This window comes from Fulmarus glacialis, unplaced genomic scaffold, assembly GCF_000690835.1.
Source record: "Fulmarus glacialis isolate BGI_N327 unplaced genomic scaffold, ASM69083v1 scaffold228, whole genome shotgun sequence".
NCBI lineage: Eukaryota > Metazoa > Chordata > Aves > Procellariiformes > Procellariidae > Fulmarus > Fulmarus glacialis.
Window position 1 is genome coordinate 17,182 of NW_009228724.1, and position 15,804 is coordinate 32,985.

The 15,804-nt window shown below is 36.2% G+C and overlaps 1 protein-coding gene across 1 annotated transcript in view; it reads right to left on the bottom strand.

Annotated features, from left to right (window-relative positions):
• Positions 1-1,967: 1,967 nt before the first annotated feature.
• LOC104080973 (receptor-type tyrosine-protein phosphatase delta-like) overlaps positions 1,968-15,804 on the bottom strand; it is a gene marked incomplete at its 5' end in the record, with an annotated part of 132,459 nt that continues 118,622 nt past the window's right edge. The window contains 5 exon segments of the mRNA XM_009583548.1: positions 1,968-2,171; positions 4,648-4,783; positions 9,031-9,185; positions 14,064-14,189; positions 15,143-15,269. Of these exon segments, the coding sequence (XP_009581843.1) occupies positions 2,103-2,171; positions 4,648-4,783; positions 9,031-9,185; positions 14,064-14,189; positions 15,143-15,269 (613 nt within the window).

The window sequence follows — 15,804 nt, forward strand, 5'->3', positions numbered from 1 at the left end:
TTGACTTTAGCAATCTGTTGACACAGGTCAATGAGCAGGACTTGGCCCAAAAAAAAAAAAAAAAAATGCATGAGCACTGCTAATGTTTGCTACTGCTAGTGTACTGCTACATCTCTGCAATGGTAACACTATAACCAGTGACACAGTGGGTTTGAAAAGCCAACGAGAAATAGATACTTAATTTGTGGCCTGGTCTGTTATTGGAAATATGGAAAGATAAAGGGCCTTGACTACCTATGTATTTTGGGTTACCATTTATTACCATCCACACTTGATTAGAAACTGGAAATGCATATTTTTCAAAATTGTCTGATACATGTATTAAAATGTTTGAAAAGAATAACAGAGATATGAACAAACTGAACTAAATACAAATGAAGGCTAGCTTAAAGAAATGCTATTCAAAATAGGCATCAAATATAAGGCACTCTAAATGTAAAATTAAAATAAAACCCAGCATCCCCAAACAATGCTGTATGCCACAAAACATTTGATTTCACAGAGCAATGTGTGTTTGTCTTTGCCCTGTTACATACGATAAATGTAAATTATATAGCACACACTATACAGTATACTATTGAATACAATTTTAAAACATCTTAATACCTAGTATATTACAACATTCTCCCCTCCTAAAGGGATATGCATTGACCTTTCCCACATGCACACCTCCTACACTTAATAATATGATTTCTTATTGCACTATAGTGTTACAAATATTGAAATTCACTGGAAGCCTAAATCACATACTCTGTGTGCGTGTGTGCATGGGTGTGTGTATGCATGTGTGTTTGTGTTCAAGTGGCAATGTGGATAGAAATATTATTTGGGATAGAGACGACATTCAAATATCAATGATGTGCATTCCTCACTTCTCTTTGAAACAGAAGTTTATGGACCTTGGAAATGCAGAAATGATCAAATGGTAGTTTAATAAAATTCTAGTATGCTGAAAACTTTTCCAATGCTTTGATAAATCCAGGTATGGAAGAACTGATATATTTATGCGTATGTGTGTGAATATCTACCTATCTGTATCTCTGTAGCTATGCAGAGAGTTAGACAAGGGTAGACAGTAATACATACATATACTTACATATATAGAAAGAGAGAGGGTGTGGGTGTGCATGCGCATATGTGTGCATGTGTGTGTGTGTGTTAGCAGCATCTTTATACTTTGCGCCTCCCTGTTGATTCCAAAAGAAACCAAAAAGCCCCATATTGATTTAACTGATTACAATGAATATTTTCTTAGAGAAAAATAAAACAAAAAACTGCAAAAGTAATATCTAACAAGACTGTGGTACTGTAGATAAATATAGGACTGCACAAAAATGTGCAAATTTTCAAATTATTTAACATTTCTACAGCACAATATTACAGATAACAGTTCTACAGCTTAAAAAAAATCTACAGTTTTTAAACAAAAAGATTAACAGTTATGCAACCTTTTCTTTAATTGACTTCATTGAATGACAAACTCTTGTTAAAAAAAGGAAGAAGTTTACACAGTTAAAAATGAAGCACAAGTCAGCAGTATCTTTACAATACTAAAAAACTAAATCAAGGACTTTCTTTTTAAACATTCCCACATTTTCCCTAAAGTGTTATGATGAGCAGTATGATGGGAAGGAGTGATGTTGAAGTAAAGAGTCAGCTTTGTTTGGGAAGCCAGGACCCAACCTTTTAACAAACATCTTGCACTGAACTGCAGTTCTCTCAAAACTCCTCTTTGCAAAAGCATGCAATCCTCAACAAGACGATCATTCCTTCTGATTAATTTCCTCTTCCCTTTAACTTCAACTAATGTCGAACCCTTGAGGTATCTGTAAATGAGATCCTTCAGATGCCTCAGTGGTCAGGATTCTTTTATTATGGTTAGGTTATTAAACTGTGAATTCTTGGTCCACATGGAATAGGGTTTTTTTGTTCTTTTTTTTTAATATATCCCCATTATTTTTGTTTGTTTGTTTTTTATTTTATATATCCCCAATAATCGCTCCTTAGCTAAGAGTTAAGAAGTACTTCTAAAGCACATCGTATGGCTCAGAAGCGGCTCTCTGGATCTTAAAGGGCCTGCAATAAAAATCCACGATGGGTTTTTATGTTGCATAGTGATCAAAGCTGCCCAGATATTCCAATGCGGCTCGATAGCAGAACTGGTATTGATCCTGGAGAAAGAAAGATAGGAAATAAAAGCATCAAAAAGCCAGCTTGTTTGTTGGTTTCTATTTTCTTTCAAATTAGAGTGAATGCTTTGTGGCTACAGACAAATATAGCACAGAGGCATCTGCAGTTCAGCAATATTCTCTTGCTGACATCAACAGAAAACAAGTCTGAGTTACAACAGATGAAGATAGACACTCATTTAATGCAACGACATTTCCCACAGAATGCAGCTTCTTTTTGTGCAGAGACTATATATCCACCTACTGACCGTCTGTTATTCTGGATTAATATAACATCAGCATAAAGCTTTCTTCTTATGGGAGCATGCTAAGACGCTTTTCCCCCATGTATTTGAAAATAAGTAGCAAAATATCCAATTAACTCTATGGCAAATACAACACACTGAATGACAAAATCCATCACAGCCGTAATATGGAATGCTGTATGGAAAACCACCAGGTTAAAAATCATGTTAAGGAAGCAAAGGGAATCCCAACCTTTCATAGGCTTTGATAAAGATGTGAAGATATCTTAGCCTGTGGCAAGAAAAGGGCCTAAGAGAGAAATATGCAGCTAAAGCACCTTATTAACATGAAACAGATTGCATTTCAACCTACACCTGGAAGCAGAGAAAAGTTCAGTGTGGTGAGAGATTTGCTTATACCTCCAGTGAATCCAACATTTGGCATTTCATGTAATTCTCACCCACACACAGCAGTCCTTTGTAACGTTTATGTAACATTGCACACTTATACTAAAATGGCACGTCTGTGTACTATTTGCAACTGCCATGCAGGGTTTAAATGTTAAAAAGGAAAAAGAAAAAAAAAAGAAAAGAAATTACTTCTGAAAGCCATCCAATATATCAAGAAGGTATGCTTATTTATCTGATAGTGCTATGTGGTAACACCACACGGGTTATACTTGTTAGGATCACAATTAAAATTCTTTTGGAGATGAGGAAACTCATCAGATATTTGCCTCAATGCAGTGGTGTGATCACTAATAGTTCTTTTCTGCTTCCTGTTGGAACAGTGGGAGAATGCATTAGACATATGCGTATATTTTAAGTGTATGTGTGGTCCACATGGAGTTCAAGTGCTTGTTGAATAAGGATTAGATTTCCTGGCAGTTTATACTACTGAATGAGAGATTTGTTTTCCATAGGATCTTGAAAGAAATGAGTACACAACACTTCTACTTTCAGCAGGGGGGATGAAGGGTAGCATATAGAAATAATTCTAAGTAGGAGGAGGGAGAATATATTGCATACTGAACTCTGTATTTGTCAGGTAGGCTCCAAGAAGCACAGTTTTTCTGTATACTGTAGTTATTTCTTGGAACCAAAATGACAGAAAGCAGTCATTTGATCTTAGAGGTCTTTTCCAACCTTAATGATTCTATGATTCTATGATTCTATGATTTTTCATTTTGCTTATCCAGAAGAATGATGGTAATGGAAAAGAAATGGAATTAACTCTTCAGTTTGGTCACAGTGATTTACTTCGCTAACTGGTAAGATTAAAAATAAGTATCTTTATTTTTCACACAAGTATTTATGAAGTTGTCTTCTTAAAAATAAGACTACCCAGCTTTTATTGAACAAGTTTAATTTTCTTGTGGAAAATGGCAAACTCTGGCGAACCATTTTAAATTTCAAAGACTGTAATTTAAAGGCCAGTGTCAATCAAATTATACTAAATAAATGTATGACCTTCATAACACTTATGTGTTTCCTTTCTCTTGCCCTTTTGCTTGCTTCTCCTAACTTATTGGCTCTGGCTTAGTTTAAGTCCCCTGTTCAGACATTTAAGTAGAAATTAAACACAACTGAAAATGTTTAAATATTCTTTATGACATGACATAGTTCCAAGCATCCAGGCCCAGGAAATCAGTTGATACTGCTTATCCCTTCCTTATTTCTCTATGGCACTCTTGCTAATACAGAAATTATTTACACTATAGTTTTCCTGAATTTACCATTATGATTTTCAGGCCAAACAGCCACCTCCTTGGTGACACAAAGTCAAGAAAACCATGAAAATAATACAGTGTCAGTCTGAAGCCATGAACAAAATTTTGCTCACAGAACAAAAATACTAGTGGATGCACCTGCAGAAACAGTTTGCCTCCTTCTTTATTACCACACATTTCTGCCAGGAAACAAAAGTTCAAATAAAAATGGGTAATGCTTCTTGGAAAATGGTTTTCCTCAACTACCATAATTTAGGATTCACTACTGAAATGACTTTTCTCCTCCTCAGCCTGCAGTAACAAACTAGTTGTTTTCCTAGTTGTAACAGGAAATAGTCCTTGCAGTACCTTTATGGCAGATTTTACACTGTAGTCATACAGTCACTATATGACTTAAGATATAAATGTAAGCACATTTTGTACAGTCTCTATCTGTGCATTTTTTGGCTGTGGAAATACCCTTTCTTTTCCATCACCATTGTATACGGATACTGTTTTGCTCACCTCTGTCTGTACCATGGCTGGCCGCTGCGTCCTTAACATTTTGACAGTCTGGAAGATATCTACAACACCTTCATATCTCATTCTTTCTAACACAATGCTCAGGGTTATGAACACTCCAGTCCTTCCAACACCCGCGCTGTTGCAATAAAAGAAAAAAAAAAGAACGGAAAAAAGGAATGTTAATTGACAGTCAATGCTGAAAGAATTGGCTGACAAATTATTTGTGGTTACAACACACCATATGTGTACAGATTTCTATATGGGGAAAGGCTCACTAAGCAAAATTACACAGCAAAATACCACACTGCATTCAGAATAATTCTGCTCAAGCAAACTTCACGTGCTACTAAGTACTTCCTGACTCTTCAGTCTTCATTGCAAAGTGACTTGGTTTGTTCATCCAGATATACAGTAATTAGTACATTGTGAAGGAAAATGAGAATATTTGTTGCCAATGACCTATGCTGGAATTGACAAGAGAAAAAGATGCCAAAAGGTATTTTACTGCTTGCTTTACTTTAGCTCGTCCACGTATATGCCCTGTTTTGCACATCTTCAGTGTGTTAGTTTACCTTCTACTTTGAGTTAGAGATAGTCAGTGGATTTTCAATTAATATTGAAATTGTTCATACACACTACAATTTAAATAACAGATACACAAAAACCTTAAGACATAGCTTTTATTCAAGTCTGGCAGTCTGGATCTTTAGCTTTCTGATACATATACTGATATATGTACACCATGTCCATCTACATTAGTCTGAAATGAATATATCTTCTTTGAATATATGGCTTGTTTGCTCTGTTCTGTCTTGGGTTTCTGTTATTAGCTAAAACTCCCAAGAAGGGATAGAAATTCCTGTAATCAATAGAGCCAATAGTTTTTCATTATTAAAATTAAACAATCACTTATTCATGAGGATGACTCTTGGACAAAGAGACACAGAGAAAAAGATTTTCCAAGTCTGAACTTGTATGGGTGGAAATTAAGCACCCCATCATCTCGCTGTTGATGCTAATAATTTCACAAGGTTTTCTCCAGTCAGGTAGACTTGGGAAGCTGGAGATTTATGACACCTATTCACCAGACAGGAGAGTGGAAGAACATGAACAGCAGGGAAAGACTGAAGAACTCTGAACGTTGATATGGACTTTGACAGAGATGCAGTGAATTCATGAGACTAGTGTGGAAATCGAATGTCCAAATTGTATGATGGTATTTTAGTGTTTGTTCTAGATCAGAGCACTTCTAGGGTTATTAAATACATGTGATTGGCGTTAGCAATTTTGCATAACCTGTGTGCCTTCGGAGAGCTGAAACCAAAAGACAATTGATACACAACTTGACAAAATATCATGCTCTTGGTGCTGGTTTGCCTATATGTGATGACAACGGTCCTGGACATGTAGAGCAACTGGAGTGTAAGCTCTCCTTTCCATGATGAGGTAGGTTAGAAAGCTAATGTTTAAGAAATATGCTGAAAAAATCCTGGAAAAATAGAGCTGGAACCTGCTTGGACTTTATAGAGCTGACAACAGTGTGATCTAAACCAAGTAGCCCAGAAAGTGACCAGCAGACTGAAGGCAGATTATCATTTTCTGTTCTCCTTGCTCCTGCTCCTGCTCAACCATTTAAATAAATCCAACAAAAAAAGTATGATTTTCTAAATGTGTGTGAGGACTTCTAGCCTCACACATTAGTCAAGTCTTCATTGCTTTAAAAAAAACACTCAGAACTCTTTAATTCTGCAAAAGGAGGGAATTAATTTGTTGTCTTGTGTTCTTAAGAAATATCTGAAGAAGTATCTGGACAAGCTACTTAATGAGGAAGACAGACTAATATGGAAAGATCTCAATGCTTGCAAATCCTAACTAGCCATCAAGTGTAATATTTTGGTAAAGTCTGTAGGAAACTGGTCCTGTTCCCCTGAAAGCGGCAAGCATATTTTAACATTGCATCAATTCCTATTAGAAGATGCTTAGGATTTCTAAAGAATGATGGAAGTCCACGTAAGTACTATAGCATTTTAATGATCAGCTGATTTCTCTCAGCGCAAGCCAAAGAGCAAACTCAGTTCTATCATGACATTTAATGAAGCAAGCATGTGACATAGGTTTTAAAGAATCCTGAATTTATTAAATGGTGAAGGCACTACTTCATGATATAATATGATTCACCAAGGTTTAAACAGTTAGAAACCAAACTTAAGATGCTTTAATGAGCCATGAGGAAGTATTGATGTTTTTGTAACAGAGAAGAGTTTGTTGTTAAAAATACATCTTGAATGCATGCTGGGAAAGGGTGGTCTTCCTTACTCTCCAAAAAAGCTGGAATAACAAGACTATAAATATCCAAAATTGGTTGAAGTGAAAATTTTGCTTCAAGGTGAACAGCCCTTTGCTCTTTTAACTATTTCTTAATTAACTGCCTGATGAGGTTAGAAATTCTTAAATTTTAACATACTGATCCATTTGTAAAAATGCCAGAGAAGGAGAACATTTTAAAATTGCGGGTGGCAGGGGTTTACTGTGTAACAGAGAAAGCAAACTTGTGAAAAAATATGTAGAGTGGGAAGGAAACCACAGGGAAATGGCACTAGGGAAGTTTGTCATTTGAAGAATTTCTCTGTACAAGAGAAATCCGTAAAAACTCATCATGGGTCAAACTGGAGGCATTATTACAATAATTCCACAAAGACTAGGGAAGTGCAAGTACCCAGGATCTTGTGCTTCCTGAAAGAAAGAAATAAACTTACTAATTTGCTAGTGAAATTTCCTATTCATGTAAGTTGACTAACATTGATAATGTTAGCATTGATTAGCATTACCAATCTCTAAATTCTCATTACAATGATGATAAGACATTTAAAGACAAACCATGATGAATTATACTGGATTTGACTTTTTTCCTACCGAAGTCAATGGTAGAAATCACCATAATTTCAGCATGAAAGATCACACCCATCTGGAAGGGATGCATAACCTACTGCAAGCAGTATTTCATGGCAGTCACGAGTGGACAAGTTTGCATGGTACAAAGAAGTTAGAAGAATACCATCACTTTGCTTTCTTATGTATGTCTGCATAAAGGCATAAATATTGCTTCTTACTCCTCTGCTCTCAAAACTCATTAATGTCAGGAAGAATAAGGCTTGTTCTTATCATGGTTGTCCTTCATTTTCCCTTGCCAAATGAATCCCAAACATTGCTCTGCAATGATGCTCTCCTTAGCAGGCCATAAAAATTTTTAGGCACACAAAAAAAGTAGGATTCAAGTAGTCCAATACATTTACTTTGTCAGACTTTCAAATTAGGGGAGCATAAGGAACTCTGTTAAAACACACTGGTGTTTTAACAACTTCTGGTTGCTCCTGGCTTTGGAAGGACAAGAACCTCTTTCTCTCTGTACATTCATATGCTCTAGTAAACTTGTTCATTTTGCCTTCATGCTAGTATTGGGGCATTACTTGGCTTGCAGGAAGGACTTGGAACCTGTATCAGTATTTTGCATCTCTGTTATATAAATAATAACATTGCATCTACCGAAAAATAATTTAATGTTGCAAAAACAAGTATCTAAAATCCTAATGGAATTTATAGAAAACAATTTATTAAGTAAGAGATAAAAGATAAAGATATTATTTTTGGCCATCTGCTATAGGTTCTAGAGTACGGTAGAGAAAATAAATAAAAAATACAGGAATATTAAAAAAAACCCACCCTGGATTATTCCTACACACCCTGCAAGATATTTTCATTTGCATGTCAACTGTAAAGCAATTGAGGGAAATCATCACATCAAAAAATGGGCATTACCTTCTGAAGTTAGAACTCACCGATCCAAAGCTCAGTAATTTTTTGACAGGCAAAGTTTCTAAACACCGCTTTCTATTCCATTCCGTTTCTTGAGATTTCTTTCTACCATTTTTATTTATCTCATCTTGATTGCTACAAATGAGGTACTGAGGTGTAACTAGCTTGTTTACAGCTAATAATTCCTACCAATGTAACAGCCTCACTTTTAATTACCAATGGGAGAAAAATACCAGATATAGCAGTGATAAGGATCTTCCTACCGCTTTCTGTGTGTAGCATTGACCAGATTGTTTTTACCCTGCATTAGAGACATTTTTAAGTAAAGAAAAAAACACGTGCTTGCACATGTTTCAGAAGAACCTTTTCTGTGTAAATGGGATATGACAGAACAGTTCCCGTTTTGTAAAGCAGTCCTATGTGTTCCTTTTTAGATCTTCTATTTGATTACATTTTCTGATAGTTCACCTATGAAATTGCATTTACATATACACTTTTGCTGCAATCAGCAATCAACTTTAGAAAAAAACAAATCTGCATATGAGTTGTTTTGAAGCTTTGTTTACTTACCTGCAATGAACAGAAATTGGTCCATCCTGACCAAACTGCTCTTTTGTTTTATGCACTTGGCCTATGAAGTCAATAAATCCTTCTCCAGACTTTGGCACTCCTTGTTCTGGCCAGTCAGTGAACTGGAACTGCCTCACTGTTCGGGACTGGCCATCCTTTAACAAAAGACACAAATACTGTATTCCAAAAGCATGGTCCAGCAGCTGGAAGTCAGTCAGCCATCAAACAGAAAGACAATCACAAAACAAGGACATTGAGGGGAGGTGGGGAACGGCCAAGATCACGTTTATGAAGACTCTTTCAATTGCAGTACTGGCTGTTGCTTTTGGACACATTGGCCCAGAAGTGCAGTTTCATCAACAACATTGCATAGATTCCCCTTTGCACTGGATAAGAGAGTTGTCTGACATTCTCCTTGTGTAAAAAGTGTGTCTGAAGCTAAAAACATAACAATCTCACCAGGTTATATGATTTTTTTTGTAAGTTATGTTTTGAATCTTGTGGACTGCAAATTTCTTTAAATATAGAACAGATAGAATAAGCCCATCTGACTGTCCATTTCCTAGATATGCTTATCTACTGCATGGCAGGAATATCTTCACTGGTAAGACTCATTTAGTCATTGCCCTCTTTGCAGATGATATCTTTAATAGTATGGTGCTTTCTATGAAGTGGACATTTGCCTGGAAGAAGATGGGTCAAGACAAGCAAGTTGTTTAACAAACCATAAACTTATATTGGAAGGGACATTTAAAGGTCATCTAGCCCAACCACCCTGCCGTGGGCAGGGACATCTTCAACTAGATCAGGTTGCTCAGAGCCCCGTCCAACCTGACCCTGAATGTTTCCAGGGATGGGGCATCTATCGCCTCTCTGGGCAACCTGGTCCAGGGTTTCACCACCCTCATTGTAAAAAATTTCTTCTTTATATCTAGTCTGAATCTACCCTCTTTTAGTTTAAAACCATTACCCCTTGTACTGTCGCAACAGGCCCCTAAAAAGGTTGTCCCCATCTTTCCTATAAGCCCCTTTTAAGTACTGAAAGGCTGCAATACGGTCTCCCCGAAGAGGGAGATAAACTTCTCTTCAATCATCGTAATTTCATTAACTAACAGTTTGAACTCAGACAAAAATCAAGATGGGCTTCCGCTCTCAAAACAAGACGGCTGAAGCTATTCATTCCCTTTGGTTAGGAATACTAATAGGATTGTTTCAAACTGCAGAATACTGCAGCATGGTTATTTTTATAATGAAGCCACTATTAAAACAAACTTCTGCTGTATGACTGTTTAATGTGTAAATGGTCAGGACACATAATTAGAAAAAATACAATACAAATGATGAAGTAAATTTGTTCTGAATTTTCAAACATTGTTCTTGATGATTTTGACACTGTCAATGTGCACAGCTGAAATGTTTAAAAGCATGGGCATAAAAGCACGGGTACATGAGCTACTGATGTGAACTAGTGCCTCTGGACATGTTGTTTCCTAAGCACCCACCCTGTCATGTCTTCAAAATGGTCTTCTGCTAAGTGAAACTCATGAAAAATTGAAATGATTATAGGAGATCCCCACAAAAAGCAACAAGTTATGGAGGCAAGAACAATTTTTTTTTTTCCCTCTACCACAAGCACTCAGTTATTACAGACCTTTGAAATGAAATAGAAGTGATTTTAAAAATAACTAAAGGAAAACCCAGTACTTTGCTTTTATGTTTCCTCTGGTACTGTGGGTTTTTGCCTCCCATGTCTGAGATGAGTAAGGAAAACAGAAAACGTGTGTGTGCCAGCCATTTCCCTATGAGAGGATACACATACACTTCTTTGACTTACTATCTCTTACATTTCCACTAGACCACTGTGACAATTTAGTACTCTATTTCTGTAGAACTTTTTTGCCCACTTAAAAAGAAAAACAATCCATTCAAAAACATTTAGCCGATTTTATTTCTTGTGGGCATCAACACAAAGAACTAAATATTTCATACCAAAATGACATTTTGTTAATGCAGACTTCTCTCATAATGGTCTCTGGGATCCCACTTTCCCCCAAGAAGACATAATGAGATTGCATCCCTCAGATAGCCTTAGGCACATGACATTAATTAATCAAGAAGACAAAACAATAGATTGATTCCCTTCAAAATAACCGCTCATTCTTCTAAAGTAAAGAAAGAAAACTTTAAGTCTGACTCAGTTGCAACATGTTGGTTAAGGAGATGGAAGCTCTTCAGCAATTTCTGACGCTGATAGGAATTACGCTAGAATAACAGTAACTTTTTAGGGGTAGAAAAAATAAGAAAGATGCTGCTTTACTTAAGTCTAGGCTGTCACTGGAAAGATCAGTGCAAAATGGTCTATGTACAATATTTCTATGTGCACATTAGATTTGATGATAAATATTTGTCTTTCAAGTGTGTCTAAATCAACTGTATTGGTGTATTTCATTATCGTAGTAACTCAATAATCCAGTGGAAATCTGTAAAAACTGTTCTGATTTAGTTTTAATGGCAATAACTTCTGTTATTTAATGCTATTTAATAAGCACAGAAGTAAAGTTTGTTAGTCTGATGTTAGACTAGCATTAAAGCATATTGGGAACTAATCTGCAATTTCTCATGCCGTTCCCTTTGCTACTGACTTTATAAACAGTGCTGCTTTCTCTTAATGAGATGCTTGCCAAAAGCAGTCCAAATACAAATGCCAAATTTTATTAAAATCTTTACTTTCAAATACTGTCACAGTTTGCACAGTTAGTTACCAAAATATGAACTTTCAGATCCCTGTGTGGAGCTGAGGGTTTTTAATGTATCATCCTATTGATTGGCTGACCATTTGGATTTCTTCTTGCTCCTTGCAGGGGATATTCAATTGTCTTTTGATGAGGCTGTAGAATTCATAATACTCTCTTACAGCCATCACTAATAGTTTAGCCTTAAATGAGACTGCCCCAACATATCGACCTCTGGAGTTTACAGAGAAAGTGAGTGTAAAACAGTCAGAAGCAGTAGATTGAAACAGTTACAGAGGTCAATTTCACCTTACAACAATTCACACCTCAGTTTCATAAATAACTGGGAGTTCCACACCAGATGCTTGCTGCTGACTCCTACAAAGGCAGTGTGCTTCTTTTCTTTTCCCTGGGGAATAATTGGCCAGCTGGTTCTGCCAGAGCACGGGGATGGTATTCTAACATTACGGATGGTTTGGAGATAAGGGGGAGAGAGGCTGGTTACAACTGCTGCAGCATTTACTCTTCTTTGAATACAACAGTTTAGTTAGATGGTCTCAATTACTGGGTGTGACAGCCATAAAAGCCTAACTAAAGGAAAACTGTAATCTGCATTTTGGTAAGTAGTTCCCACCGCTTCCAGTAAATTTAGAAGGAGCTATAGTTTCCCAGCACATCTAGAAAATTTAAGATGGCCCTGTGAGCTTGCCAGTGCATTGTTTAACAAAATTTGGACCATCAAGGAAAGAGACTGTTAAAATTTGAGAAGCAATGATATGTGATACTAAAATGTCACAACAGGACTGCCAAGATGCACGTATGCTTGGCACTTTTTAAAAGAGATGTATTAATATCAGGTCCAATAAAAACTATTTCTGGCAAATTAAGTTATTCATATTTGAGATTTTTTTACTGGTTTGCTAGCTGTAAGCAAACAGACTTTCACAAATATCCTAGTTCATTATAAACACTTGGAAGAACTTTTTGGAAATATATACTGTTTACAGACACATCACTAACTACATCTGTGGCTTTTGGTTATCATTGTTATTTTGTGATCCAAGCTTGGTGAACTATGTCACACAAGACCTCTTCCAGCTTGAGATGGAACAGATTTTTAATAGATGATCTATGAAAACTATCAGCACAGTTGTAGTGAACTTGGCTTTGACTGTCCATGCTTGCAAGTGTGGTTAAAGACTGATGTTAGGAGCCTGTTCTCCAATTTTGTTAAGCACAAATAGGCTAGGGAAGCTATGAGTCATGTGATCCTTACTAGATTTCAAATAGAATGAAAATCAGATCCAGTGTGTCTACAGTTTCTTTTCAAAAGCACACACCGAAGTCTCATTTGCCAAATTAAAATGTTCAAATGCTGACTTGGTTAGTGACAATACTCTCTAGCTAATTGTCAGTAGTAGCTAATCTTACTTGAAGCTAACACTAAAAGCAGCAGTCTAGCTAACTATGAGAAAGTCTAATATTTTGGATGCTGACTGGCAACTCTGAGTAATCACTCATGTTATTCCTGGACAGTACATCCTGCTATTTTGCTTGAACAAATAGTGTTCTACAGTGCTTACAGAAATGGAGGCTGTCAGTAAATTTTCCTGCCATGCAGATTAAAATGCTAGAAATCAAAAGTCTGAGAAATGCCAAATATATATTTGAAGTTTATATACATTTAATCTTATATCAGTGCTCAGTTTTGCATTTAAGAATTCAGATAAGAAATGCAGTATGGAAATGAGGATGGTAGGGTCACAGCTGCATGTATCTACTCTGCAGATATACAAGAGTGCTCAAAATATGCTATGCCAAAAATCAAATTATAATGTGCAAAGCTTGCCAAGCTTTTCTTACGATTGCTATTTGCTCTGCAGTTTTTAAGTCTCAATGTATTAACCTTCATACTCACTCAGCCTAGAGGGTGGTGCAAACCAACATATTTACAGCTGTGAGAAAAATTGCCCCCAGAAATGATCAAGGGGGAAATGAGGGAAAAAGGGAAAACAGTCCTCAAATCATCTAATATATTTCGGCACAAATAGTTATTCAGAACTTTACAAAGCTGTGCTGCCCAGATGTTAGATCTGAAAGAAGTCAATTGTTCTTACACAAAGATCCTATTCATTTAATAACAACTTTATCTGCCTTTTGCTTATTGCTTGTAGAAAGTACACCGCTAGGGTTTTTCTAATAACAATAAAAATTAAAAAAAAAAAAAAGAGAGAGGAAAAGAAAGAAATCGACATTTTCTTTTAAACTTATGTGAACTAGTGTAATGCTATGTGAACTTACCCTTGCATCTGTAACCTTGAATTCCCTCAGAATATACTGTGGCATGTTGTACTCTGCCATTGGATCTACCACAAAATACTGATATCTGGCTGAGCGCTCTGCAGGCCAGTACTGGTGGCATTTTTCCTACAAAATAACAAAGCAAAATACATTTCCTGCTACTCGAGACGACTACTATGAACTCAGATAAGTGTAATACTCATGGAAAGTGCCATTAGTGACAGGAACATGAACTGTTTGTGTTGCTGTGAACATGAAGTTCCATATCTAGAATAAAAAATGATCTTCAATATTGCATTGCAAAGGGGTTCTCTCTGGTGGCTGTACATCTGAACTTGTTTATACTTCTGCTCAGTTCTGTTACTTATCAGTGACAAGAGCTATCCCTAGCCTAATTTTTAATACCAAATGGAATTTAAATCTTGAGGTCATCTTCTTCCCTGTTGAAGCAAGTCCCCCTGGCCTCAGTCAAGACTTTACCTCTGCATCCACTAGCCATGTCCTGAATCACCTCTATTCCCCAGATACATGGCCTGACTCAGATTTCACTTGTCTCATACTGGTTTTATCTTGTAATCCTGTCCAGACAGTAAACTGCTTCATTCTTTCCATTACACAAAGCAGCACTTGAATGAGTTTAGGACTGTAAACTGGGTGCTGAAACTTTAAAGTTCAGTACTATGAACACACAGAACACATTCAAATCTCAAAAATACTACACTTTCTTTTAACATTGTTAAAAACAGACACTGCAAAAGTGAAATTTCCAAATAAGAAATCTTCATTTTTCAATAGACAGCAATGTTCTCTCTGCATACTTCGGAATATCAACATGCAAACTCAGTTGCTGAATCTCAGTGTGTCTCACAACAAAATGCCATGTCTAGTTTGTCTATTGTAACACATCTACGGATTGGAAAAACTTACACCTGGTGATCAACAATGCCACTTGTATTTCAAAAGGAGAAGGAGCCTAAATCCAGACCTTTATCTTTAGACATTCCCATAACAACAAAATATTTTAATAAAAAATAATTACAACAAACATTTTAGTAAAGGAATATTACAGCAGTACTTACTCTGCCCATTTCTCGTAGCTTAGTGAGCATGACCACAATTGTAGAATTATGCTCCCAGAGCATTCTCCAGAAGTCTTCAGTTGTTTCTGCTAAGGGACCCTGTGTAGCTATGTAAGCTTTTTGTTGTCTATGTTGAAAAAAAAGTAAATTAAGAAAAATACTTTAATCGAAAAAGCGAATTGATACATATGTTCTCTGTTTATATGTAAACATTATCTAGAGGAAAAATTTATATACTATTAATAATAAGCACATAAAAACCTTATTATGATTGTTTAATCAAACTATGGCTTCTTATTTTTAGAACTTTGAGAGGGAAATTGCTCTGTTAATATTATGATGTATGTCTTTATCATTATTATTTAAATTTTAATGCAACTCTAATAGCTCAATTTTGTGTGCTCTAAAAAGCACTTAAGAAACACTTAGTTGTACTGGTTCATTTTGTAGAAATAACTGTCTACCAATCTGTCAAGTTTAGGAATTATAGCATCAAGCATCTTCTTTATTAACTCCTTTTCAACAGTCTGATGCCTCCAGCAAAAGTAAGGCAGGATGAAAATTCAGGAATGGAGTGCACTGCATTTCCAGGCCTTAATACCCCACTAGTGAAAGCTACCACCAAGCTGTTAAAAGCTTCTGGATCAGCAGCTTTATAAGAT